General features: G+C 39.3%; 2 protein-coding genes across 10 annotated transcripts in view; one reads left to right on the top strand and one right to left on the bottom strand.

Annotated features, from left to right (window-relative positions):
- The window catches only part of ZNF568 (zinc finger protein 568), a 44,796-nt gene extending 43,728 nt beyond the window's left edge, over nt 1-1,068 (bottom strand). The window contains exon 1 of one of the 2 annotated variants that reach the window (XM_046681155.1): nt 835-1,068. The gene's annotated coding sequence lies outside the window, so the exon portion shown is untranslated. The remainder of the gene's footprint in view (nt 1-834) is intronic. The other variant, XM_046681154.1, reaches the window with a different exon arrangement.
- Nucleotides 1,068-26,899, top strand: ZNF829 (zinc finger protein 829). 8 transcript variants are annotated; one of them, XM_046681262.1, is made up of 5 exons: nt 1,068-1,299; nt 1,994-2,046; nt 13,727-13,853; nt 14,149-14,244; nt 24,345-26,899. In XM_046681262.1, the coding sequence occupies exons 2-5, from the start codon at nt 2,014-2,016 to the stop codon at nt 25,322-25,324; spliced, it is 1,236 nt and encodes a 411-aa protein (XP_046537218.1). In that variant the 5' UTR covers nt 1,068-1,299; nt 1,994-2,013; the 3' UTR covers nt 25,325-26,899. The 8 variants fall into 8 exon arrangements, with proteins under 8 accessions (XP_046537218.1, XP_046537220.1, XP_046537223.1 ...); XM_046681264.1 differs by having other exon boundaries at nt 1,759-2,046; XM_046681265.1 differs by having other exon boundaries at nt 1,292-1,393.
- The last annotated feature ends 631 nt before the right edge of the window (nt 26,900-27,530 follow it).

Here is a 27,530-nt window from a genome sequence, read left to right as displayed (position 1 = left end):
CAGAAAGAACACACGTGGAGATCTAAATCCATCCTGCAGCCCAGCCACTCAGCCAAGTGCAGCCTAGATAAGCTGAAGACAGAGAATCTGCAAACTGGCGAACATGAGAATAAATGCTTGCTGTTGTATGCCACCGAATTTAGGGGTGATTTGTTGGCAGCATCATTATCATGGCAACAGCTAACTAATGCACATAATAAAAGAGCAAGCCATAAGATGATGAGATAATGAATCTGGAAAGCATCACCAAGGAAAACTGCAAAGCAACAGAACAGGTCAAGAACTTCTGGAGGGGAAAAGGCAGCAAAGGAGACTAAAAAGGAGTAGCCAATGGGGAAGGACGACCACTTGAAACCCAAGACAAATGTTTTTTCAAGCAGTTACCGGCTATGACAAAGGCTACACAAGCCAAATCACGTAAGAACCACCACACATATATCACAAACACCTCACCACAGACCTTTCATGACAATCACACAGACAACACCACACACGTCATCACAATCGCACACAACCACAAACATCACCATGACACACACATCCCATCACAATTAGTCCATTGCACACACACACCATCACTCACACACATTAGCACAAGCACACACACAAGATCACACCCCCCACACACTAACTCCCACCACACTTCCCTGTTCCAACAACCCCACCCACTCTCCAGGAGCGTACTCCCACCGCGAGCACTCCGCACGCACGGCCGCTACTCAGGACTCTCCCGGCCTCCTAAAAGGCCCCGCCCCGTCACGCGCGCGCCGGGATGCAGCCCAGACGGCTCCAGGCCCTTCCCTATACCCAGCTGCAAGGACGCGGCAGCGTCACCTGCCGGAAACGTCCGAATGCGCATCCAGCACGCAGTTTCTGGGAGGCTGGGTGACGGAGACCCGCAGGAAGGTCTGGGCGAGGCGCCGGCAACGCTGAACCATCCCTCCGCGCCCGCCTCCCAACGGACGTTCCAGAGCACAACAGTTCCCAGAAGGCCTTGCGGCTCGACTCAACTTCCGGCCAAAATGTTCTGTTTCCTGCGTGACGGAACGGGTGCGCCGGGTCCGCACCGGAGATTCAGCCGGAGCACGCCGAGCTTCCCTGCCTCGCAACTCTGAGACCCGGGAGGGCGCTGAGAGTTGCAGGAGCAGTCGTTTCAGGCGGGCCCAGGCGGGGCGCTGAGAGAGGTCGGCCGTGCGTCGCCTTCTGGACTACATTTCCCAGAGGCTCAGGCGGCCCGTCGCTCTTCTCGCAGGAACTCGAACGTTTCGTCACGCCTGGCGGGACCGTTAGATCCGTGAGGTGAGAACTCGTGGGCCCCTGGGGAACCGGCTCAACTCTGCAGGTTCCCGCCCCGGGAGACTCGAAAGGCGTAAGTTGAGGAGACCGAAGGCCGGTACGGACCTGGAACTTCGCGCCTGTGCGGGCGGAGCGGCATGAAGAGGGGAAGTTGTGGGATTGTCTAGGAGAGAGATCGTGACACTGAGACCTGTGTGCGGATGTAGGATGCCTGTCATTGTGGGGTTGTGACTGTGTGTTCCTGTGGTTGTATGTGATTGTGACCCTGCAGCACTGTGGGTGTAACTGTGTGTGTTCCGTGGTGAGTGTGTGATTGTGACTGTGTTACCGTATGTGGCTCTGTGTGGGGGTGTGTGGCGTGCGTGTCCATTTAAGTATGACTCTGCTTAATGTATGTCGCATTGTGTGTGGGTATGGGCTCCTGTCAACTGTGCGATTGTGACTCCAGAACTCTGTCCCTAGGAAACCCCTGTGACGTTTGGTCAGATTATAGCCGTGGACAGCAATGACCTCATCTTTTCCCTGAGACACAGGGATTGGGCAGAATACCCCATTCTCCTCTGATCTCCATTCCCTGTGTGTGATGGGGGCTGGGGGCTGACGGCTGACCTCTGACCTGACCAGTTTGAGCGACTAGAAAAACCTGGTGTCTCACAGTTACTTTCTCCTCTCCTGCTTCCACCCTTCTCCGGGCCAGACGCAGAAGAGAAGGAAAGAATGCATGATGAACTTCTACAAGCAATGTCCAAGGTGTGTGGGGGGTTTCCTCTTTGCTTTCCTTCTTCTGAAAGTTAATGCTTAATAAAGATCGATCCCTATCGTTTCCCCATTGGAGAAAGGATAGTTGGGCCCGGTATTAAAGCCCAATGCCTCCCATATACCTAATGTTTACTTATTTGGAAAATGCTCCACTTCCGTTTGCTGAGTTTTCTTCTTTTTAAATACAATATTTATTATGATTTTAAAATGAAAGCATGGTTATTTTAGAGATTTCAAAAACACAGAATTACCAAGAAAAAAAAATGTGACCACTCTAATTAACTAATGTTAATATTTTGCTGTATTTTCCAAAATCAAATTATACTTTATTTACCCTTTTATATCCTCCATTTTCACTAGTAAGTGTCATTCTCCCATGTCGTCAAATGGTTTTTGTAAAATACCATTTTTCAAAGGTACATATTATTTCTTTGTGTGAATGAGGTATGGTTTATCCTTTTCTTTAGGTCAGTTGCATCAGACTGAAAGGTTTAAATATTTGTTTATTTATACAGACACACATATTTATACACACAGGTTTGAATTTGAATTTCCATGATTAATAATGAGATTAAACACCATATGTTTATTCGCTATTTGGGTTTCTTTTGTGAAATGCCTGTTCAAATCTTTTACCTGTTTTGCTCTTGGATTATCTCTCTCGATTCATGGGAGTTCTTTATATAGTCTAGCTATGGGTCCTTTTTTGTTTATATTCTTCTATTTGGATTGTTTTATCACTTTTTTTTAAGGTGGTTTTTTTTTTTAATGTTTAAAGCAATGTTTATTTAGCATTTTATAAATGGCAAAATTTATAGTGATGAAGATCTATCGTTCTTTTTTTAATTTTTTTATTGAGTTATTGATAGGTTACAATCTTGTGAAATTTCAATTGTACATTAATGTTTGTCAGTCATGTTGCAGGTGCACCACTTCACCCTTTGTGCCCACTCCCCACCCCACCTTTCCCCTGGTATCCACTAAACTGTTCTTAGTCCATAATTTTAAATTCCTCATATGAGTGGAGTCATACACAGATTATCTTTCTCTCGCTGGCTTATTTCACTTAACATGATTCTCCCAAGGTCCATCCATGTTATTGCAAATGGAATGATTTTGTTCTGTTTTGCAGCTGAGTAGTATTCCATTGTATATATGTACCACATCTTCTTTATCCATTCGTCTGTTGCTGGGCACTTAGGTTGCTTCCACGTCTTGGCTATTGTAAACAGTGCTGCAATAAACATTGGGGTGCATAGGACTTTTGGGATTGCTGACTTCAAGCTCTTTGGATAAATACCCAGTAGTGGGATGGCTGGATCGTATGGTAGTTCTATTTTTAATTTTTTGAGGAATCTCCATACTGTTTTCCATAGTGGCTGCACCAGTTTGCATTCCCACCAGCAGTGTATGAGGGCTCCTTTTTCTCCGCAACCTCTCCAACATTTGTTGCTATTAGTTTTAGATATTTTTGTCATTCTAACGGGTGTAAGGTGATATCTTAGTGTAGTTTTGATTTGCGTTTCCCTGATGATCAGCGATGATGTGCATCTTTGCATGTGCCTATTGGCCATCAGTATATCTTCTTTGGAGAAATGTCTCTTCATGTCTCCTGCCCATTTTTTGATTGGGTTGTTTGATGTTTTGTTGTTGAGTTGCGAGAGTTCTTTATATATTATGGATATTAAGCCTTTGTCAGATATATGACTTGCAAATATTTTTTCCCAGTTAGTGGGTTGTTTTTTTGTTTCAATCCTGTTTTCATTTGCCTTGAAGATGCTCTTTAATCTGATGAAGTCCCATTTGTTTATTCTTTCTATTGTTTCCCTTCTCTGAGAAGGCATGGTGTCCGAAAAGATCCTTTTAATACTGATGTCAAAGAGTGTACTGCCTGCGTTTTCTTCCAGAAGCCTTATGGTTTCAGGTCTCACCTTTAGTTCTTTAATCCATTTTGAGTTTATTTCGGTGAATGGTGAAAAAGAATGGTCAATTTTCATTCTTTTACATGTGGCTTTCCAGTTTTCCCAGCACCATTTGTTGAAAAGATTTTCTTTTCTCCATTGTATGCCCTCAGTTCCTTTGTCAAAGATAAGCTGTCCATAGATGTGTGGTTTTATTGCTGGGCTTTCAATTCTATTCCATTGATCAGTGCACCTGTTTTTGTACCAGTGCCATGCTGTTTTGATTACTGTAGCTTTGTAGTATGTTTTGAAGTCAGGGATTGTGATGCCTCCCGTTTTGTTCTTTTTTCTCAGGATTGCTTTAGCAGTTCGGGGTCTTTTGTTGCCCCATATGAATTTTAGGATTCTTTGTTCTAATTCTGTAAAGAATGTCATTGAGATTCTGATTGGGATGATGTTGAATCTGTAGATTGCTTTAGGTAGAACGGACATTTTAACTGTGTTTATTCTTCCAATCCACGTACATGGAATGTCTTTCCATCTCCTTATGTCGTCATCCAATTCTCTCAGAAAGGCCTTGTAATTTTCATTATATAGGTCCTTCACTTCCTTAGTTAAATTTACCCCAAGGTATTTTATTCCTTTTGTTGCGATTGTGAATGGTATTGTGTTCTTGAGTTCTTTTTCTGTTGGTTCATTACTGGAGTATAGAAATGCTACTGATTTATGCAAATTGATTTTATACCCTGCAACTTTGCTGTAGTTGTTGATTACTTCTAACAGTTTTCCAATGGATTCTTTGGGGTTTTCTATATATAAGATCATGGCGTCTGCAAACAGCGAGAGTTTCACTTCTTCCCTCCCTATTTGGATTCCTTTTATTCCTTTTTCTTGCCTGATTGCTCTGGCCAAGACCTCCCGTACTATGTTAAATAAGAGTGGTGATAGAGGGCATCCTTGTCTCCTTCCTGTTTTCAGGGGGATGGGGTTCAGTTTTTGCCACTGAGTACGATGTTGGCTATGGGTTTGTCGTATATGGCCTTTATTATGTTGAGGTAGTTTCCTTCTATGCCCATTTTGATCAGAATTTTTATCATAAATGGCTGTTGGATCTTGTCAAATGCCTTCTCTGCATCTATTGAGATGATCATGTGGTTTTTATTCCTCAGTTTGTTGATGTGGTGTATCACGTTGATTGATTTGCGGATGTTGAACCATCCCTGTGTCCCTGGTATGAATCCCACCTGATCCTGAGGAATTGCTGAATTCTGGTTGCCAAAATTTTGTTTAGAATTTTTGCATCTATGTTCATCAGTGATATTGGCCTGTAGTTCTCTTTTTTCGTGGTGTCTTTGTCAGGTTTTGGTATCAGCGTGATGTTGGCCTCATAGAATGTGTTAGGAAGTGTTCCATCTTCCCTAATTATTTGGAATAGCTTGAAAAGGACAGGTATTAAATCCTCTCTGAAAGTTTGGTAGAATTCCCCAGGAAGGCCATCTGGTCCTGGGGTTTTATTCTTTGGGATGTTTTTGATTGGTGTTTCAATCTCTTTCCTTGTGATTGGTCTGTTCAAATTGTCTGCCTCTTCTTGAGTGAGCTTTGGGAGATTGTAGGAGTCCAAGAATTTATCCATTTCCTCTAGGTTATCCATTCTGTTGGCATATAGTTTTTTGTAGTATTCTCTTATAATCTGTTGTATTTCTGCAGAGTCTGTTGTTATTTCTCCTCGCTCATTTCTGATTTTGTTTATTTGAGCTTTCTCCCTTTTTTTCTTTGTAAGTCTGGCTAGTGGTTTGTCAATTTTATTTATTTTCTCAAAAAACCAGCTCTTTGTCTCATTGATCCTTTCTACTGCCTTTTACGTTTCAATAGTATTTATTTCTGCTCTGATTTTTATTATTTCTCTCCTGCTGACTTTGGGCTTCATTTGTTCTTTTTTCTCTAGTTCAGTTAGGTGTGCTTTAAGGTTGCTTATTTGGGATTTTTCTTGTTTGTTAAGATAGGCCTGTATTGCGATGAATTTTCCTCTTAATACAGCTTTTGCTGTATCCCATATGAGTTGGTATGGCATGCTATCATTTTCATTTGTTTCCAGGTATTTTTTTATTTCTTCTTTAATTTCTTCAATGATCCATTGCTTGTTCAGTAGTGTGTTGTTTAGTCTCCACATCTTTGTGCCTTTCTCAGCTTTTTTCTTGTAATTAATTTCTAGCCTTATAGCACTATGATCTGAGAAGATGCTTGTTATTATTTCAATTTTTTTTAAATTTGAAGAGGCTTGCCTTGTTTCCCAAGATATGGTCTATCCTAGAGAATGTTCCATGTGCACTTGAGAAGAATCTGTATTCAGCTCTTTCATGGTGAAGTGATCTATATATGTCTATTAAGTCCAATTGTTTTAGTTTTTCATTTAGCTCCACTATTTCCTTGTGGATTTTCTGTCTGGATGATCTGTCCATTGATGTGAGTGGGGTGTTGAGGTCCTCTACTATTATTGTGTCGTTTTTAACATCTTCCTTTAGGTCTGTTAATAGTTGCTTTATGAATCTTGGTGCTCCTGTGTTGAGTGCATAGATATTTATAAGCGTTATTTCTTCTTGATGAAGTGTCCCTTTGATCATTATATATTGTCCCTCTGTGTCTCTCTTTACCTGTCTTATTTTGAAATCCACTTGGTCTGATATGAGAATTGCAACACCTGCCTTCTTTTCCTTGCTATTTGCTTGAAGTATTGTCCTCCACCCCTTCACCCTGAGTCTGTGTTTGTCCTTGGGGCTGAGGTGTGTTTCCTGGAGGCAACAAATTGTTGGATCGTGTTCTTTAATCCATTTTGCCACTCTGTGTCTTTTTATTGGAGAGTTCAATCCGTTCACATTGAGAGTGATTATTGATGCATGTGGACTTAGTGCTGTTAGTCTGTCACTCATTATCTTGTTTTCCTGTGTTTCTTTTCCTGTTTGCTTTAAACTACCCATTTAATACTGCAATTTCTTATGCTGGGTTTCTTAGATTTTTCCTTATTTATGATTTGTGACTCTGTTCTGTACTTTATTTTAGTGTCTACCTTGAAGTTTGTATTTAGAATCTTGTGTATAATATAGTCTATTCTCTGGTGGTCTCTTACTTACTTGGCCAATACTGATTTAGACCCTTTGCTCTTCCCCTCCTAATTAATTATTTTCATTTTTTATTCCAACTCATCTTATTAATATGTAGTTAGAGTGTTAAGATCGTCCTTGTTTTGGTAGTTTCCTTACCTTTACCCTAATGCTATAGTTGAATATTTGCTATCCTGTTCTGGTTCTATCCATCGGTCTCCCTAGTCTGTGGATTGTGTCCCCTTTCTCCCTTTTTTCTTTTTTCAGGTATGAGAGCCTTCTTGAGGATTTCTTGTAATGGAGGGCTTTTAGTTACAAATTCCCTTAACTTTTGTTTGTCTGGAAAAGATTTAATTTCTCCCTCATACCTGAGGGAAATTCTTGCTGGATAGAGCATTCTTGGCTGAAGATTTTTATCCTTTAAAGCTTTGACTATATCACTCCATTCTCTCCTAGTGTGTAGGGTTTCTGTAGAGAAACCCGCTGACAGTCTGATAGGGGCTCCTTTATAGGTTATTCTCTTTTTTTCCTTACTTCCCTGAGTATTCTCTCCTTATCATTCCTATTTGCCAACTTTACTACTATGTGCCTTGCAGTAGGTCTTTTTACATTGACAAATCTAGGAGATATAAAACCCTCCTCTACACACATTTCTCTTTTGATCCCTAGATTTGGGAAGTTCTCTTCAATAATTTCGTTAAGCACACTTTCTGCTCCATTTTCCTTTTCCATATTTTCGGGAATTCCTATGATCCTTATGTTCTTACTCCTCATTGAATCCATTATCTCTCGGAGATTTTCCACATTTTTTTTAATTCTTAATTTTCTTTCTTCCTCTGTCTGGCGCCATTCAGCCTGTCTATCTTTGATTATGCTAATTTTCTCCTCTATGTTTTCTACCCGGGCATTCAGGGAATCCGTATTCTGTTTTATCTGGTCCATTGTGTTTTTCATCTCAAGTAATTCTGTTTGATTCTTCTTTATGATTTCAATCTCTTTTGTGAAGTAACTCCAGAGCTTGGCTTGTTTCTCTATCTTTCTCTCTACTTCAGTGAGTTTTTTGATTATAGCTGCTTTGAATTCATTATCACTTAGTTTACCTAATTCCAAGTCCTCAGGACTTAATTCTGTGTTTTTATTGTTTTCCTTCTGGTCTGGGGCTTTTATAAATTGCTGGATGGTAGAGGAGCGGTTTTTTCTCATGGTGGTAGAATTCAGTTGCAGTTACAGCCTGTCGCCACTAGATGGGGGTAGAGAGCCGCGTGTTATAAGCTCTCTGCCTTCAGGCAAGATGGCTGCGCCCACTGGCTTGGGGGGGGGGGGGGGGGGGGCTGTTACTCACACACACCGGTCTGGGTTCAGATCAGTTCTGTTCTCTGGTCTTCCAAGGCCCTTGATTTATGGGGTCCCCGCAGATGGAAGCTTTCCTCCCGTCAGCAGGTCTCCACTGAACCAGCGGCAGGAGTCCTGGATGATCCCCCGGTCACGCGGCCCCTCCCCCGCTCCTTCCCGACCCGCACCGCAGCCATCGCAGACTCTAGGGGAGGGAGCGATGTTCTCTCCTACCGTTCCAGCGCCTCCGAGGATGTAAGCAAGGTTTATGATCTCTGCCTTCTTGGTATTGTAGGTCTCTAACGAGCTGGCATTATGTTTATTTTCTGAAATTCAGTTCTTCCAATCTTTTGTTGTATTTTGGAGTGGAGAGAATCCCGTGTCAGCTCACCCCGCCATTTTGCTCGGCCCCCCAGTCCTTAAGGTGGTTTTATGAATAGGAGTCCTCATTTTTTTAACAAAGTCAAATTTATCAATTTGTTTTTCCTTTCTGGTTGGTGCTTTTTCTATCTTATTTAAGAAATCATTCCTTGTCCCAAGGTTATGCAAATATTCTCCCATATATATGATTAAAGTTCTAAGTTTTGTGTTTCCCATTTATATATTTAATCCACCTCTTACTTGCTTTTGTGTATGGTGTAAAGTAGGGGTCAGGGTTGGTTTTTTCTCCCTTAGGAGTATCCAAATTTTCTCGGCACCATATATTAGAATGTCAATTGTGTTCCCACTAGTCCTCAAATATATCCAGTGTCCGTATGTGCATGGGTATGTGTATGAGCTGTTGGTTCTGTTCTGTTGATCTATGTGTATATCGCTGTGCCAGTATCACACAGTCTTGTTTATTCTAGCTCCTCTCTCCTTTGAAGATAATTTGGCTTTTCTTCCTCTGGCATAAGACTTCCTCTCTCTGTTTTTGGTTTTGTATAATTTTCGTATAACATGCCTGAGTGTGCATTTCTTTTTATTTATCTGCTTGGAATTTGTAGGGGTTTTTGAATTTAGCTACAAATAAATGTCTAATAAATAAATGTCTACTAATAAGTGTCTTTTATTAGTTCAGGAAAATCCTCAGCGATCTTTAAAGATTGTTGCTGCCTCATTTTCTCTCTTCTCCTTCTCAGGCTCTACTTACACATGGGTTGGTATTTCTCATTATTTCTTTTTTCATTTCTTAATCTTTTTGGTTTTTAGAGTTGACACTTAACAGCTCAAATCAAAGCAATATTAAGCAAAAGAACCTTGCCTTGTTTCAGGAAGAGGCAGAGAGCGTGGCAGGTAGCTAGAGTTTTTGGGTTATTCCCCCAACTAGTAGTAAAAATATCTTTATTCAGTTGTGTTTCAACACTTCTAATCTTGAGGAACTCACTAAATCATAAGGCTATCCATTTATCTTCTGATTTTCTTACCTGAAAGTTAGAGTGTATCAAGGGAGAGGACTCAGAATAGGGATAGGGTTTTCTCAAGGTATAAATTTAGAACTGAGTGGGTCACTCTCAGTTTTTAAAATGTATGTGTTTGGTACAGAGGCAAAGAAAATAAGGATAAGAATGAGTCTCCCCAAATCTCTTTAGCTCAAGGCCTTTCTATCTGAATTTCTTTAGAAGCAGGCTGAGTCTTTGCAATCCATTCTCCCGTGCCAAAGCCGAAATAGAATATCTTGCTCCCCTCTCCTATCAGCCTCTAATTACACTTACCATCTCTATAGTGAATATTTTTGCCCAATATTAATGGGAATAACTCTAGGGAGCTAGTATGCTATAGTAGAAAATAAATTTTTAAAGGAATAAAATGAATTTTGTTCACAGAAGCTAATGTAATGCTTCATCAGGAAATATTTGAAGCATTCCCAGTAAGATCAGAGAAAAGACAAGGATATACACCATTACCAATGTTATTTAACATTGTTCTGTAGGTGTCAACTAAACTACATAGACAAGAGAAAAAAATTGTATTAAAAATTAGAGAAGAGTATGTAAGATTATAACTTTTTTTTTTTTTTGATGAAGATTGGCCCTGAGCTAACATCTGTTGCCAGTCTTCCTCTTTCTGCTTGAGGAAGATTGTTGCTGAGCTAACATCCATGCCACTCTTCCTCTGTTTTGTATGTGGGATGCCAGCACAGTGTGGCTTTATGAGCAGTGTGGAGGTCCTCGCCTGGCATCCAAACTTCGAACCCCGGGCTGCCAAAGTGGAGCATGTGAACTTAACCTCTATGCCAGCAGGCTGGCCCCAGATTATCACTTTTTGCAGGTGAAAATCAAATTGACTTATAACTAGCGCTTTGAAATAAGCAGGACTCTATAGAAAGCAAGCAAAAGAAAGTATCTTCCCCATAATTTCCACTCTCAACTCTTTATGGGCTAATTTTTTTGTTGCCCTGGATAAAAATTTGTGCAGTCCTTATAATTGTTTTGATCACTCTTTGGTATCCTTTGGTTGTTTTCAGTCACCGAATCAGTCTCATTTTGCTGATTACAGCCTCTAGTTGAGTGTAGTAATATGTAAGTTTCATTTAAAGCCTTTTCTCTGAGCTCAGGCTTGCTTCAAGCTAGAAGCTTGCAGTGTGAAAAGGGGGACATACTAAGCTTCTTTGTATTCTCAACCTGAACTTCTCTTTCTTGCCCAGTAGGCAGTTTCTGGCTCGTATGAAATTGCTACAGGGGTAGGGAAGAGGAGATAAGGAGAAAAGTCTTACTTGACTGGTACTGTTGTTTTGGTCTTGGTCTCTCTTGCTTTCATGGATGTTCAACACTGACTCATTTTCTTATGGGGTGCTTTTATGGGATTCTCAGAGAAGCCCCTGCTAGAAACCTCTAATTGCACTTTCCGTATTGTGGGCAGTATATTTCCTTTAAATGGCTACTTGTAATACCTGTCATAAAATTGGGCATTCTGTGACCCACTCCTTTGTTGGGGTCACATTGTCCCTCCATTGGGTCCACATCTGATCCAAGATGGGGAATAGGTACCAGTCTCTGTTCCCTCCAAACTCCAGGGAACACAGCAAAAATTCTAAACAATCTCACCCTTCCACTTTTGACCCTGGAATTTAAAGGGGCCCCCTTGGTTGGCCTAAGATGAAGGAAAAGTAATCTAATTTCTTAAATGGGATAGGAATGTCTCATTTTCCAAACAACAACCAATTTTTAGACACCAGCTGGGTATCCTACAATTCAGTTCAGTTTAATCCTGACACTAACTACCCAGGGTTAACACAGGCGCCACAGGTTAAGGGGCTCAGTTTCACAAGACTGCCCAACTTCAGAGACCAGCCCCAAGTCTCCAGTGTCCCCAAGGCACTGCACTTGTGTCCATCACACCACAAATTCAGGCATTCCCATGATCTCCACTCAGGTTCAATAATTTATTACAGTCATGCTCCGCATAATGATGCTTCAATTAACGACGACCTGCGTATATGATGGTGGTCCCATAAGATTAGTACCATATAGCGTAGGTGTGTAGTAGGCTATACCATATAGGTTTGTGTAAATAGATTTTATGATGTTTACACAATGACAAAAATCACTTCACGAAGCGTTTTCTCAGAATGTATCCCCGTCGTTAAACGATGCATGCCTGTATTAGAATGACTCATGGAACTCAGGAAAGCACTGTATTTATGATCATGGTTTTATTATAAAGGATACACCTCAGGAACAGCAAGACAGAAGAGATACATAAGGCATGGTATGGGCGGGAGGACCATATCTGGAAAGGATCTTAAGGATTTTGCCTAACAAAATGTGTGAAATAAAAGGTTTATTCAGTAATGTTTTATTGTGGAAAATTCTGCCACCAATAACATTTAAAAAGTTAAAGAGTTTATGTTAATAGAGAATAATTCTTATAACAGTCATAAGAGAACTGCAGTTTTCAAGAAATTTAAATTATGCTCTTGTCTAAGATAGTGATATTTTAAATTAATATTTAACCAGTTTTGCATTTTGAAAATTCAAGAAATATTAAAAGATTTAATGAAAAATTCGCAGGGCTCTGTCCCACTACCAATCCTACTCCTCTCAGGTGGCTACCCTCAACTCTTTTTGCTGTTTCTTTTGGCACTTTTCCTATATTTTAATTAGTATTCCTATGTTGCTGTTTTCGATGGAAATTTTCTAATGATTTCCTTAAGGTAGGTAAAGTCAGTATGGATTCAGCTTTCCCGTACCACATTCCTCATTCCCGTCCCCTCCAAAGAGTTATATCACAGTTTTTCTTTACATCATTAATATCCATGGGATAGGACCTTGCAGATATTGTTAATCTGAGTCAAGTAGTACACTAGACCCTAGTGGGGTTTTTTGTAGAATTTTTATTTTTCTGAAGGTAAATTGCTTTGTTTCTTCATTTGCCTGGTTCCCATCTATATGTTGCTAATTTTTTTTCCAAATCCACCAATGTTGCTGTCAGTTGCCTATCAATAATTCCCATGTGATGAAATATATTGGCTCTTTATTTTTCCTTGGAGATCCCTCTCCCATAGTTCTCTGTCCTCCTCTTCCTAGGTGTTGTTCTCTAGCTCTGTTGCCAGATATTGTCCTGCCTTTTACAATTATACTGGGACTTTGTTTAGCATTCTCATGTTAATTTTCTAGTTTCTGAATATAATACCTTTCTTTTTCTTAATTTACCCCCTAATTTTGATGGGACACATAGGCCAGTAGCTTCCTAAGATAAGCGGGATGGGAGATAATTTTATCATTTCCTGCACATCTAGAATTGTCTTCATTTAATCTTCACATTAGCTTGGTATTTAATCTTGCTTGGTATATTATCTTCATACTACCTTTGGCTGGGTATAGAATTCTAGACCAGAATTCATTTTCCTTTGTAATATTAAAAGAATCACTTTGTTTTCTTATTTTAAATGGTGCCGTTGAGAAGTCCATTGCCATTCTGATTCCTGAAAATTTTTATGTGGTCCACATTTTCTTCCAGAAAGATTTAGGAAGTTCTCTTTTTCCCCGATATTCTGAAATTTTACTCCAAAGTATATTGGAAGATTTTTTTTAAAGTCCATGACATTTTTTCCTCTCTTGGGGCTTAAAGGGAAAATGGAAAGGGGGAAGGAACTCGCATTTATGCAGACTTTACTACGGTCAGACATTGAGCTGCGTGCTTGCTATTTCTTCTCAGAGGAAAAGTTCACTCTGTTTGCACATTCCTGGATGTATCCCTCTGTGCATGGGAGATGTGTCTTCTACTGAGGTAGTAGGATTCCTGCCCCTTCAATTTGCTTAACAGTCTTTGTCCTTTTCTTTAGAGCCCTCTACCGCCTCCTCTACTACCGTCTTTTTCTTCTTTCCTTCCATTGTGAAAGCATGTTTGTTGTTTCAGGGGTCAATGATGTTCAGGGATGTGTCTATAAACTTCTCTCAGGAGGAATGGGAATGCCTGGACTCTGGTCAGATGAATTTATACAAAGAAGTGATGTTGGAGAATTTCAGCAACCTGGTTTCAGTTGGTAAGGATAACTATCTCCCAAAATTTGGAGTCTGCCCTCGGGAATGTCTCCTTTCTCCATTGTGAATTATTCTTTTCAAGTAACCAGCTAAATTTCTGCTCCCTGTTCCCCAAGGAATGGTTTGAGTTGGAATGGAATGGAAGAGTTGGAAATGGGCAGCTCCAATGGGCTTCAGCTGAAGCTTCATCTTCCTCTGGTCCTTCCTGTAGTGGCATCTCTTGATCACCAAGGGACTGGATCTGATTTCTGGGACACCAACAGCATAACCATGTCCCATGTCTTTTCTTGTGATCAGGACTTTCCAATTCTAAGCCAGCTGTGATCTCCTTATTGGAACAAGGAAAAGAGCCCTGGATGGTTGACAGAGAGCTGACTAGAGGCCTTTGTTCAGGTAAGTGAGAGATGATAGGGCAGGAGCAGAACCCTAGGAGATACTATCTGTAGGATGTTATCAGGAAACTCCCCTCAAAGACCCAAGGCCTCTTCCATAGGAGCTATCTTGCTTTTCTTTTCTCTTTACTTTCTTCCCATTCCGGTGTAGCAAGTACCTTTCTTCTTCATTTCCAAGACAAGTTATTCTACCTACATTTTAGATTTCATTCCTTCTTCATAGGATTTGCTGCATTTAGACTTGTATAACGGTAGATATTCACACCCTAAGAAGCACATACGTTTGTGTATATTTGTCTCTATGTTGGCTTTTATTTTATCTTCTTTCCAATTATTTATTAACTTTGTTGACCATTTTTACTTTTTGAAAAATTCTTTACTTTTTAAAAAACTCTGTCCCTTCCCAATCACTAGCCTCCTTGTCCTCTCTCAAAATAAACACCATCCTGACTTCTAACACCACGGATTAATTTTGCCTGTTTTTGAGCTTTATGTGAATCGAGTCATACAGTGTTTATTCTTTTGCCTTGGTTTTTTTTTTTTTTTTGCTCAACTTTATGTTTATCAGATACATCTATGATATTGCATATAGCTGATGTTGGTTCATTCTTGTTGCTATGTTGTATTCCATTATATGAATATATTTTATATTATGTATTGTATGTTGTTGTTATAAATTATGTATCCTTTCTACTGTTGACAGTTGGGTTGTTTTCCAGTTTTTAGCTATTATATGTAATACTGCTGTGAACATTCTTGTACATACCTTTTGGTACATATATATATACACCTTTCTTTTGGGGATATAGCTAGGAGTGGAATTACTAGGTAATAGGATATGTGTATGTTCAACTTTAATAGATAATGCCAGTTTTTCAAAGTGGTTTTTATACTTCCACCATATAATTTATACTTCCACCAGCAGCATGAAAGTTGCCATTGTTCTGCATTCTTGCCAATTCTTGATATTGTTAGACCTTTTAATTTTAGCCATTCTGGGTGTGTGTATGTGTGTGTTTTGTGACCTGCCTGTTTGTTTCTTGGCTAAATTCATTGGGTTGTCTGTCTTTTTCTTAGTGATTTGAAGGAGTTCTTTATATATTCCATATATGAACTCCTTGTAAATATCTTCTACCACTCTGTAGCTTACTTTTTTATTAATGTTGGCTTTTGATGTTATTAATTTTAATGTAGTCAACCTTATCTATCTTTTCCTTTATAGTTGTAGCTTTTTTGTGTCCTGTGTAGGAATCATTGCCTACCCCAAAGTCATGAAGATATTTTCTGCATTATATTCTAGTAGCTTTATTGTTTTACCTTTTACATTTAGATCTACAGTTCCTTGGAGTCGATATTTGTGTATAGTGTGAGATATGGGGTCAAATTTCATTTGTTTCCATGTGAACATCCAGTTGACCAACAATGTTTATTGAAAAGTCTATCTTTTTTCCATTCTTTGTAAGGCTACCTTTGTCATAAATCATGTGTTCCCATATCTTTGAGTCTGTCTCTGGACTTTATTATGTTCCATTGGCTTATTTGTCTACCCTCATCCCAATACCACACTATAGTAATACTGTAGCATGTAATAAGTCTTGTTATCTGGTAGAGCAAGTTCTCCTTGCTGCTTCTCTTCATCTTTTGCATTTTCATATAAAGTTTAGAATCAGCTTATTAATATTCACAATGCAAAAAATAGCTGTTGACATTTTTATTGAGGTTAAAATGAATTTATGCATCATTTTCTGGAGAATTAACATTTTAAAATACCTAGATGTCTTTTATAGCTACACCATCTTTTTCACATTTTGGAGCAGCTGGCTTAAGGCAAAACTATTATTTTTTTGATAAAAACATTTCCCATTACATCTCTCCTAACTTATTCCCAGATGGTCTCAATGACCCATATTAATTATAATTTTTAACCACAGAAAAATGTGGGAGGTACGTAATTGAGCTGTCATACATAAATGTTTTTAACAGACTAGAAACATCCTTAGCTCATGTGATATCAACCCCCATAGCCAGCTACATCCCTTTTAAGCCCTTGTAGAAAGGACAAAAATGTATGTTCTAGCTGTGAGTGCCTCTGGCTGTGCTATGTGGGATGCCGCCTCAGCATGGCCTGACAGAGCGGTGCCATGTCCGCGCCCAGGATCCGAACTGGCGAAACCCTGGGCTGCCAAAGCAGAGCGCGTGAACTTAACCACTTGGCCACAGGGCCAGTCCCATGTAGATTTTTTTAAATAGATTTTGTTGCTATTGTGAGCATCTATAATTTTCTAGTTGGTATTATGGGTGCAGAGAAATACTATTAACTTTTTAACACAGAAAGAGGAGTTTAATCTTGTTCATTATCAGGGAAATGTAAATTAAAACTGCAGTAGGATACCATTATGACACCAGCAACATGGGCAAAAATTTAAGTCTGACGTTAGTAAAATAGGTAAGAATGTGGAGCAGTATGCACCCTCATAAGCTGCTGGTGGGTTATAAATTCATACAACTACTTTTTTGGTGTTTTTTTCTTTCTTTTTAAAAATTTTATTGTGGAATAACGTTTAACATGTCACAAATTTAACATGGGATCTACCCTCTTAACAGGTTTGTAAGTGTATAATACAGTATTGTTAACTATAGACACACTATTGTATAGCAGATCTCTAGAACTTATTCACTTTGCATAACTGAAGCTTTATACCTCTTGATTAGCAGCTGCACATGTCCCCTTCACCCCAGCCCCTGGCAGCCACCATTCTACTCTTTGTTTTTATGAGTTTTACCCTTTTAAATATCTCATATTAGTGAAATTATGCAGTATATGTCCTTCCATGACTGGCTTATTTCACTTAGCATAATGTATTCAAAGTTCATCCATGTTGTCAAATATTGCAAGATTTCCTTCTTTTCTAAGGCTGAATAATAATCTATTGTATGTATATACCACATTTTATTTATCCATTCATCCATCTATGGATTTAGGTGGTTTTCACATCTTGGCTATTGTGAATAGTGCTGTGATTAACACAGGAGTGCTAATATTTCTGCAAGATCATGATTTCAATTCTTTTGGATAAATACCTAGAAGTAGGATTGATGAATCAGATAGTAGTTCTATTTTTAATTTTTTGAGAAACCTCCATACTGTTTTCCATAGGAGCTGTACCATTTTGCATTCCCACCAATAGTATACAAGGGTTCCAATTTCTTAACATCCTCACCAATACTTTTTTTTTTTTGATAATAGGCCTATAACAGTGATAGGTGATGTCTCATCATGGTTTTGATTTGCATTTCCCTAGTGATTAGTGATATTGAGCATATTTTCATATACCTCTTGGCTCTTTGTATGTCTTCTTTAGAGAAATGTCTGTTCAACACCATAACCCATTTTTTAATTGGGTTATTAGTTTTTTTGCTTATGTATTTTAGAAATTAACCCCTTATCAGATATTTGATTGGCAAATATTTTCCCCCATTCTATAGGTTGCCTTTTCACTCTGTTAATTGTCTCCTTTGCTGTGTGGGAGCTCTTTTTGTTTTGTTTTGCTGAAGAAGATTTGCCCTGAGCTTGTATCTGTTGCCAGTCTTCCTCTATGTTGTATGTGAGCCACAATCACAGCATAGCCAGTGACGAGTGACGTAGGTCCATACCCAGGAACCAAACCCAGGCCACCAAAGTGAAGCACGCTGAACTTAACCACTTGGCCATGGGGCTGGTTCTTAAATTTGTTTTTTAGTTCTAACAGCTTTAATGTGGAATCTTTAGGGTTTTCTGTATATAAGATGTCATTTGCAAACAGAGACAGTTTTACTTCTTCCTTTCTGGTTTGGAAGCTTTTTATATCTTTTTCTTGCCAAATTGCTTTGGCTAAGACTTCATTACCATGTTTAATAGACGTGGCGAGAGTGGGCATCTTTGCCTTTATGATCTGAGTGGAAAAGATTTTGGTTTTTCACCATTAAGTATGGTATTAGCTGTGAATTTTCATATATGGCCTTTATTATGTTGAGGTAATTTCCCTCTAAGTTTGTCGAGAGTTTTTATCATAAAAAGTTGTTGAATTTTATCAGTACTTTTTCTGCGTCTATTCAGATGACTGTGTAATTTTTATCCTTCATTCTGTTAAGGTGGTGAATCACATTAATTGATTTTTATATGTTGAACCATTTTTGCGTCCCAGGAATAAGTTCCACTTGGTCATGGTGTATGATCCTTTTCATGTGCTGTTGAATTGGGTTTACTAGTATTTTGTTGAGAAGTTTTGCATCTATATTCATCAGGGTATTGGCCGTTTAAATGTTTGGTAGAATTCACCAGTAAAGCCATCTGATCCTGGGCTTTTCTTTGTTGGGAGGTTTTTGATTACTGGTTCAATCTTCTTAGCAGTCATAGGTCTGTTCAGACTTTCTATTTCTTCATGATTAAGTCTTGATAGGTTGTATGTTTGTAGGAATATATCCATTTCTTCCAGTTTATCCAGTTTCTTGGTGTATTTGTTCATAGGAGTCTCTTACCCTTTTTATTTCTGTGACATCAGTTGTAATGTTGCCTTTATTTTTTATTTTATTTATTTGAGTCTCCTCTCTTTTTTTCTTAGGCTGGCTAAAAGTTTGTCAATTTTATTTATCTTTTCAAAACCAACTATTAGTTTTGTTGATCTTTTCTCTTGTTTTTCTATTCTCTCTTTCATTTTTCTCTGCTCTAATCTTTATTTTTTCCTTCCTTCTGCTAACTTTGGGTTTAGTTTGTTCCTTGAGGTGTAAAGTTAGGTTGTATATTTGAGATCTTTCTTCTTTTTTAATGTAGGAACTATAAACTTCCCTCTTCATATTGCTTTTTCTACATCCCATAAATTCTGATATGTTGTGTTTTTGTTTGTCTCAAGATGTTTTCTAATTTCTCTATTCCTGTTGAGTAGAATGCTCTGCATATGTCATTAGGTCCACTTGATCTATAGTATTCAAGTCACTGTTTCTTTGTTGATTTTCTGTCTCATTGTTCTATTATTGAAAGTAAGCTATTCAAGTTTTCTACTATTATTGTATTTTTGTCTATGTCTCCCTTTTGTCAGTTTGCTTTACATCTTAGGTGTTCTGCATTGTTCTGCTGAGATCGTTGAGCATATTTACACTGGTTTTTAAAATTCTATCAGGTAATTCCTATACCTGTGTTTCTTTAGGGTCATTTTCTGTAGCTTTATTTTGTTCCTTTGTTTGAATTGTGTTTCCTTGTTTCTTCATTTTCCTTGACTCTTTCTATTGGTATCTACACATTAGAAAAAACCCCAACCTGTCCCATTCGTCATGGATTGGCCTCATCTGGAGAAGACCCTTCACCAGTCAGAGCTTCTGTGAGCCTCTCAAACCATCGTGCTACTCCAAACCACTGTTTTTGTTCTTAGTGGCCCCCAGGCGTGTAGAGTATGCCAGGTCCCATCAGCACCCCAAGACAAGCACCAATCCCTCAAGTAGCTCCAGGAGAAATTAGAATGTTGCATGTGTCATCCAGCTCTTTCCCTCCCAGGGAGAAGGTGGGAGCTGGTGGTTTTTGCCCGCTCGCTCTGCTGTGGGCTGGTGGGTGGAGCTATGGCAAGTGTTTGCGTGAAAGTTCAAATCACCTTCTTTGTTCTCAGTGGCCCCCAAGTGTCTAGAATATGCCAGGTCCCATCAGCACTCCAATACAGAAGCCAGTCCCTCGGGCAATCCCTGGAAAAGTTGGAACATTTGATGCAAAGTCCACTCTTTCCCTCCCTTGGAAGAAGCTAGGAGCTGGAGTTTTGCTTCTACTTGCTCTGCATTAAACTGGGGGAGGAGCTGTGGTGAGTGTCCACGTGCTACTTCAAACCAGTGCCTTTGCTCTCTGTAGCCCCCAGGGGCATACCATATGCCAGGTCCAGTCTGCGTTCTGAGACAGGTGAGACAAGCCTGTCTTTTGGGTGGCTTGCGGAGAAGAACACTGGATGTGCAGTCTAACTCTTTCTGTCCTCAGGGAGAAGCTGGAAGCTGGAGGTTTCCTCCCAGTCCACTGGCATTATGCTAGACGTGAGGGTTATGGTGAGAGGGTGTCTCTAGTTTTCCTACCAGTTTTGATGTGGCTGGTTTCACACTTGCCCAGAAAGCAGGAGCCTCTCAGCTGGTTTCTAGATTTCTCACAAAGGGAATTGATCCATGTATTGCTGTTGAATTGATGTGTGTTTGGGTGGAAGGAGAGTCTAGGGCTTCCTATTCTACCATCGTGCTGATGTTAGTGGAAATACTATTAATTTTTGTAAGTTGGTCTTGTATCCAACAAGTTTACTGAACTTAAAGTTTTTTATTCTCTTGGTTTTTCTAGTTAGATCATCATATTATCTATATGTTATTAGAATTATCTCTTTCCTTCCAGTTGTTATACTTGTTATTTCCTTGTTTATAATGGTAGCTAGGACTGTCTCAGTTGGTAACAGTGGTAGTGGGCATCCATTTCTTTTTTCCCCTTGTTATAGGGAGCATATCTAAAGTTTCTTCATTTACATATAATATTTGCCAAAGTTATGATAAATTTTACCAAGTTACATATGTTACCTTGCTATGCTAGTTTGCTAAGAGTTACTGTAAATAGATGTTGCCCACATCATACAACTTTTCTGAATCTGTCAGGATAATCATGGCAGTTTGTGGTCTTATTTCACAACAGTTGTACCCTCTGGTGTGTGGCCATTTTGCCCTGTTAGTTCATGTTCCCATGAAGATATCAACCACCTTGTCTGACAGTGTACCTGGGGAAGGGCCGAGAGCCAGAACCTAGTCTGCGTCCCTCCAGGTGGATTTAAGGAATGAGAGGAGATGAGCTCAGGCATAACAAGCCCTAAGACCTACAGGTTCACTGCTGATAAACTTTATTTGCTACTGCTCCACCTGGCAACTCTTCTCATCAGAGTTTCATCTTTCAGCATCATCCACAGGAAGAGTAGATGAAGCAGCACCACAGGAAGAGTCCGCCTCCCTTTTTTGTATTCTCCCAGTTCTGGGGGTTTTCATAGTTAAGGAGGTAGAGGAGCAGACGCCTGAGAGTGGATGGTCAGCCATGTTCCTTTCTCCAGCAGTGTTTTTTCTTTGCCATCAGGTTAACACAGTGACTCAGCAGCTGTCTATTGGCTGTTACCACCAACTTCTGTGGTAAAGGCACAGGCCATTGTGGTCCCAAGGCAGTTCAGGGAAAGGCTAAGTTAGAATTTAGAAACTTGTGCTTCCAGGCTAGCCTCTCCCTGCCTCCTTTTACCACCTGTCCAGGCAGGTAGCCTCCACCCACAAACACACAAGTTTATACCAGTCTTCAGCCTCCCTAGGGTTTTTTCAGTTTGTGTCAGTTCTACAAAACCAAATTCTGTGTAATTTCTCTAGGGTCAGTTGAGAAAGGAAGCCAGAAGTTTGCACATTCAGGTCTAGACAGGAACTGTTGATTTTTTAAAAAATATTTCTATTATATTTTCAATTTCTAATAACCTTGTGTTTTCTCAGTGTTCCTTTATTTAGCATCTTATTCCTATTTAATGGATATCAGATCTGTTATTGCTCTGAGGTTATTCATTATATTTCTTTGACATTTTCTTTTCTTCTTTGCATTGTTTCCTCACAGATACTTTGTCCTCTTTTGGGCTCTTTTTCATGTTAAAAACTTTCCTCAAATGTCTGATAGTGTGGCTTACTGCTCATTTTTAATTGGGAGATACTACAAAGATGATTGGAACCTCTGTGTAGTGGGGAGTGGGTCTCATTTACTTTAGGATGATCTGGTTGGATTAATTTACTGAGGACTGCCCACTTTTGGTAACTGTTGATCTTTTCTCTTGTGCATGATTTTCCCATGAGAGGAGACCTTCACTGCTTCTCCTGGTGAGGGAGTTAGGAGCCTATTATCAGTGTTCTGGGTATTAAATTGTAGTACAGCAAGAGTCTCATCATTACAGTATTGTGAACTGACACCAGTTCTCTGATACCAGCTGGGTGTGTTATGCTTCAGTTCAATTCTGAAACTACCTACCTGGAGTTAACATCAGATCCCACAAGTTAAAGGGCAAAGGTACCCAACAACACAGCCGTTAGTTCAGACACAAGCTGCAAGTGGGATCTCCAGGCTACGCACACTTCTGCCTATCCAACTATAAATTCAGGGCTTCACACAACCCCTCAGGTTTGATAATTCATTAGAACAACTCACAGAACTCCTGAAAGCACTGTACTTATGATTCCCATTTTATGTAAAGGATATAATGAATAGTTAGATGAAGAGGTACACAGGGCAAGGTCTAGGAGGGTCTCAAGCACAGGAGATTCTGTCCTCGTGGAGTCAGGATGTGCCACCTTCCTGGTACGTAGATAGGTTCATCAACCAGGAAGCTTCCCCCAGTCCTTGCCCTGAGTTTTTCACTGGAGTTTCATTACGTAGGTAGGAGTGACCAACCAGCACCTCCCTTGAAACTAAGGGCCCCCTGTGAATCACCTCGTTAGCATAAACTCAGGTATGATCAAAAGGAGCTTGGTGTAAATAACAAAAACAGTCCTGTGAGGAATTCCAATGGTTTTTGAAGCTGTATGCCAGGAACAGGGAACAAAAAGTAGATATATTCGTTATTATATCACAAGTATGTATATTTCCTGTTAATCCTTTGTTCTCCATTCAGTACCCATGCCCACAGCTATGCCTGATATTCCTGAGTCCAGATTCCCTCTGGTTCCATTTTTCTAAACTTCTAGGTTTCTGTAAAAATGAAAAAATATAATCATTCTTCTCTGTGGGATAGAGGAGGGGGGGGTCTTGGAGGTCTTACTACTAATACAGGCTTTGAACTCATCCTTCGGTTTTCACCATTCTCTGTGCCCCCCACTGTTAGAAGTGCCTGATACCTCCAATTCCTGTGCAGTTGTAGGGATCTGCACTGTGAATCAGAGCTGTGAAATTCACCCACTGTAGGCTCACTTTGACTTTCTCTGGTCTGCAGTCACTTACCATTCATCCGTTGGCTTTCCAGCTTGCAAGTTTTGTTATTGCTGTCTCACCTCCAGTATCCTTTGTCCTAGCAGGATTTTCCTGTCCCCTTGTTAAGCTTTTACTGTAATTTTCCTGTAGATTCATGAATAAGTAGTGGTAAACTCATGTACACTCTGCCATTTTTAACAGAAATTATGTCCCTTTTTAATTAAAAGTACACTTGACCCTCATTACTTAGAGATTCCATATTTACAAATTTACCTACTCACTAAAATTTATTTGTCAACCCAAAATCAATACTTGCAGCACTTTCATGGTCATTGGCAGACATATGCAGAGTGGGGAAAAATATTGACTTGGAGTTCCTCTCTTCTTCTCAGAGTACGTTCCATTTTATTCTCTTCTTTCTCACACTCAAGCTGCCTCTCCTCTTAGTCACTGCCATGACTTGAAGATTCCATTCCTCTCTCTCCTAAGATCAGCATCACAGAATTCCAAGGCAAACTATTTTCAGTGTATCTCCAACACATATCAGGCTCTATCCACAGAAGAGATTTACCTGTCTACCATTCTCACCAGTTTCATTCAGCACCTTAGACTTGGTGCAGGCTGTCCCCTGATGTGAATTTGCCAACAATACACCCTTTGCAGAGAGTCACTGATCCTCCCTCCATTTATAAGTTTCAACACATTTATTCCTCAGTAGTCCTTTGATGTAGGTCTGAGAATCATCCACAAATTATAAAACATACAATACGATGCTGTGCATGTGTGCTTATATAAATGTATGTATACTTAGAATTACTGTATAGCAATGTATATGTGGAGGATGGCCCTGAACAGTGTGTTCACCAAAGTTTCAGGTGATTCTGATCCATAGCAAAATTTCAGGATTATAGAAATCATTTATTCCCTAGTCACCATCTTCAACTTCTTCCTCTGTTGCCTCTCCTTAAAGTCTGTGCTTTTCCTATCAGTTTTAGAAATTGTTTAGCCCTATTTGAGAACTGTCTAAGTGTTTACTTTCCCAGATATTATTTTCAGCTTAATCTTCCCATTTCTTTTTTAGAAGTTTAACCTCTCCCAGAATAGGAAAAATGAACATATGCCTTTATGTTTTCTTTCAGATCTGGAATCAGTGTGTGAGACCAAGATATTATCTCTAAAGAAGAGACGTTTTAGTCAAGTAATATTTACCTATGAAGACATGCCCACTTTTATTCATCCCACATTTCTTATTCCACGTCAAAAAACTATTAATGAAGAGAAACCCTATGAATGTAAGATATGCGGAAAGGCCTTTAATCAAAACTCACACTTTATTCAACATCAGAGAATTCATTCTGCTGAAAAACTCTATGAATGTAAGGAGTGTGGGAAATCCTTTAGTCGTGGCTCACTTGTTACTCGACATCAGAGGATTCACACTGGTGAAAAACCTTATGAATGTAAGGAATGCGGCAAGGCTTTTAGTTGTAGTTCTTATTTTTCTCAACATCAGAGGATTCACACTGGTGAGAAGCCCTATGAATGTAAGGAATGTGGAAAAGCTTTTAATTACTGCTCAAACCTTAATGATCATCAGAGAATTCACACTGGTGAGAAACCCTATGAATGTAAAGTATGTGGAAAAGCCTTTACTAAGAGTTCACAACTTTTTCCACATCTGAGAATTCATACTGGCGAGAAACCTTATGAATGTAAAGAATGCGGAAAAGCCTTTACTCAACACTCAAGGCTTATACAACATCAGAGAATGCATACTGGTGAGAAACCTTATGAATGTAAGGAGTGTGGGAAGGCCTTTAGTAGTGCCTCAACACTTACTAACCATCACAGAATTCATGCTGGCAAGAAACTCTATGAATGTAAAGAGTGTGGAAAGGCCTTTGTTCAGAGCTCAGAACTTATTCAACATCAGAGAATCCATACGGATGAAAAACCATATGAATGTAATGAATGTGGGAAGGCCTTTAATAAAGGCTCAAATCTTACTAGACATCAAAGAATTCACACTGGTGAGAAACCCTATGACTGTAAGGAATGTGGAAAGGCCTTTGGTAGCCGCTCTGACCTCCTTCGCCATGCAGGAATTCATACTGGATGAATGATAGGCCCGTTTTTATAACCTTTGTAATAATGTTTTAAAAATCAAGTAATGTAAAAAACAAACCCACAAAACCCCAGATAATGCATGATTGAAGGTTTCCTGTGTACTAGATTTCTAAGGCTACCATAACAAAGTACCAAGTACCACAAAACTGGGTACAGAAATTTATTCTCTCACAGTTTGGGAGCCTTGAGATCCGAAATCAAAGTTGTTGGTAAGTTCCTTCTGAGGACTCTGAGGGAGAATCTGTTCCATGCTCTTCCGCTAGCATCTGGTAACAGCCAGCAATCTTTGACATTCCTTGGCTTGTAGCTGTATCACTCCAGTCTCTGCCTCCGTCTTCACAGTGCATCTCCCTGGGTGTCTCTGTGTCTCCTCTCCTCTTCTTATATGGACACCAGTCATGCTAGATTAGCACTCACCCAAGTGAACTTACCTTAACTTGATTACATCTGCAAAGACCTTATTTCTGTGTAAGATCACATTGACAGGTACCAGTGGTTAGGACTTCAACATAGTTCAACCCATAACACTCTAGCATTGTTTTTCCTAATGCATTTACAATTTTTACGTAACTTGTTAATCACATGTATTTTAAATTGTGAATTCGGGGTCTAAATTAAACCTCCCTCCCAAAAAGAAAGATTCTGTCTCACAACTACTTATTCAATAATACCTTTGTTGCCAATTGTTTTCTTCTCCTTCTTGGTTACATATTTGTGTTTATATTAGCTTATGTTTTATGGCCATCTTTTCTAGTGCTGTGGCCTACAGATCTGTGTTTCCACCAATACTACACTGGAAGTCGTGTTACACAGGCTGTCTTTTAATTCCTGGCAGAATTGTAACTTTGTTTTTGAAGGCAGCTCTTTTTTCCTTTTGTAAACTCATATTTTCTTTTTGTAAAAAAAAACCATAGAGAACAGAAAGAAAAAAATAAAGATTATTTGTAAGCCTACCAGAGATGACTGCTTTCAAATTACTACAGCATATCCTTGCAGATTTTATTTAGTGTAACCATAATCATGACATGCATGCTGTACCATAACCTGCTTTTATCATTGCTACTGTTTCAGTAAGTACACGTTTATTTGTCATTCTTTTTAATGGGGTCGTAATAATCTTTTCTGTGGTTATCATTTCACTAAATACTGACACTTATTATGGTGCCCATTGAAACTTTGCAGTTATAAAAGTTGCCTTCCAGGTTCAACTTTAGTGCTTTTTTTCTTTGTTTTTCTCTGCAAACTTTACATTTCAGTGCTGAAATAACTGATGAACATTTCCTCCCTGTAAAATACTGCCAATAGCTCTAATCCCCTCATTTGAATCACTATCAGTTTATTTGTCTTTCCAGACCTTTTTTAAAAACTATTTTTACTTATGTTCATGTGCACACACAACCAAATATGTAAATACTTGTAGAAAAAATTACTGCTGCTTTTTAAATGTTTTAAATACATATACTACTGTGTGTACTGGATTGCTACAAGGATTAAATGAGTTAAGAAATATACAATGGTTGGGACTGTTACTAACATATATTAACTAGCTAATGTTATCCAATATTAGCATCAGTATCTTCATATTATTATTTGTGGAAGGGAAAATGTTATACTCCTTAGTTGACATTAAAGAATTCATCATGAAAAAGACCAGCAGATGTAATGTTTGTAGAAAAGCTTCTCACCAAAAATTATTCCTTATTCCTCATGGAGTTTAAAAACAAGCAAATAAAACCCTAAGAAATAAGAAAAAAAAAAGAATGGGTTAATAAGCCTACATTCACACCTCATATTTCATGCTGCACAATAATTTCATACCCATCAAAAAACCTATTTACAGGGGCTGGCCCCGTGGCCGAGTGGTTAAGTTCACGTGCTCTGCTGCAGGCGGCCCAGTGTTTCGTTGGTTCGAATCCTGGGCACGGACATGGCACTGCTCATCAAACCATGCTGAGGCAGCATCCCACATGCCACAACTAGAAAGAGCCACAATGAACAATATACAAGCATGTACCAGGGGGCTTTGGGGAGAAAAAGGAAAAAAATAAAATCTTGAAAAAAAAAACCCCTGTTTACATATCGAGAATAGTTGAAAACACATTTGTCAAAAAAGCAGGGAAAGGTATGCAATATTAACTCAATAATCACCGACAAAGTAGAACATGATGTAGGTCACATTCTTTTCCAGAATGGGAAAA

The sequence above is a fragment of the Equus quagga genome, chromosome 13, assembly GCF_021613505.1.
Source record: "Equus quagga isolate Etosha38 chromosome 13, UCLA_HA_Equagga_1.0, whole genome shotgun sequence".
NCBI classification, from domain to species: domain Eukaryota; kingdom Metazoa; phylum Chordata; class Mammalia; order Perissodactyla; family Equidae; genus Equus; species Equus quagga.
The sequence above is the reverse complement of the archived record's forward strand: the minus strand, read 5'-3'. Positions and strand labels throughout refer to the sequence as shown.

What these genes read in the sequence shown, in the direction of transcription:
- ZNF829 (XM_046681262.1), top strand. Translation starts at nt 2,014, where the DNA reads ATGCATGATGAACTTCTACAAGCAATGTCCAAG. An exon ending in TTCTACAAGCAATGTCCAAG is followed by an intron (nt 2,047 to 13,726) that starts GTGTGTGGGGGG and finishes TTGTTGTTTCAG; the next exon opens with GGGTCAATGATGTTCAGGGA. An exon ending in GACTAGAGGCCTTTGTTCAG is followed by an intron (nt 14,245 to 24,344) that starts GTAAGTGAGAGA and finishes GTTTTCTTTCAG; the next exon opens with ATCTGGAATCAGTGTGTGAG.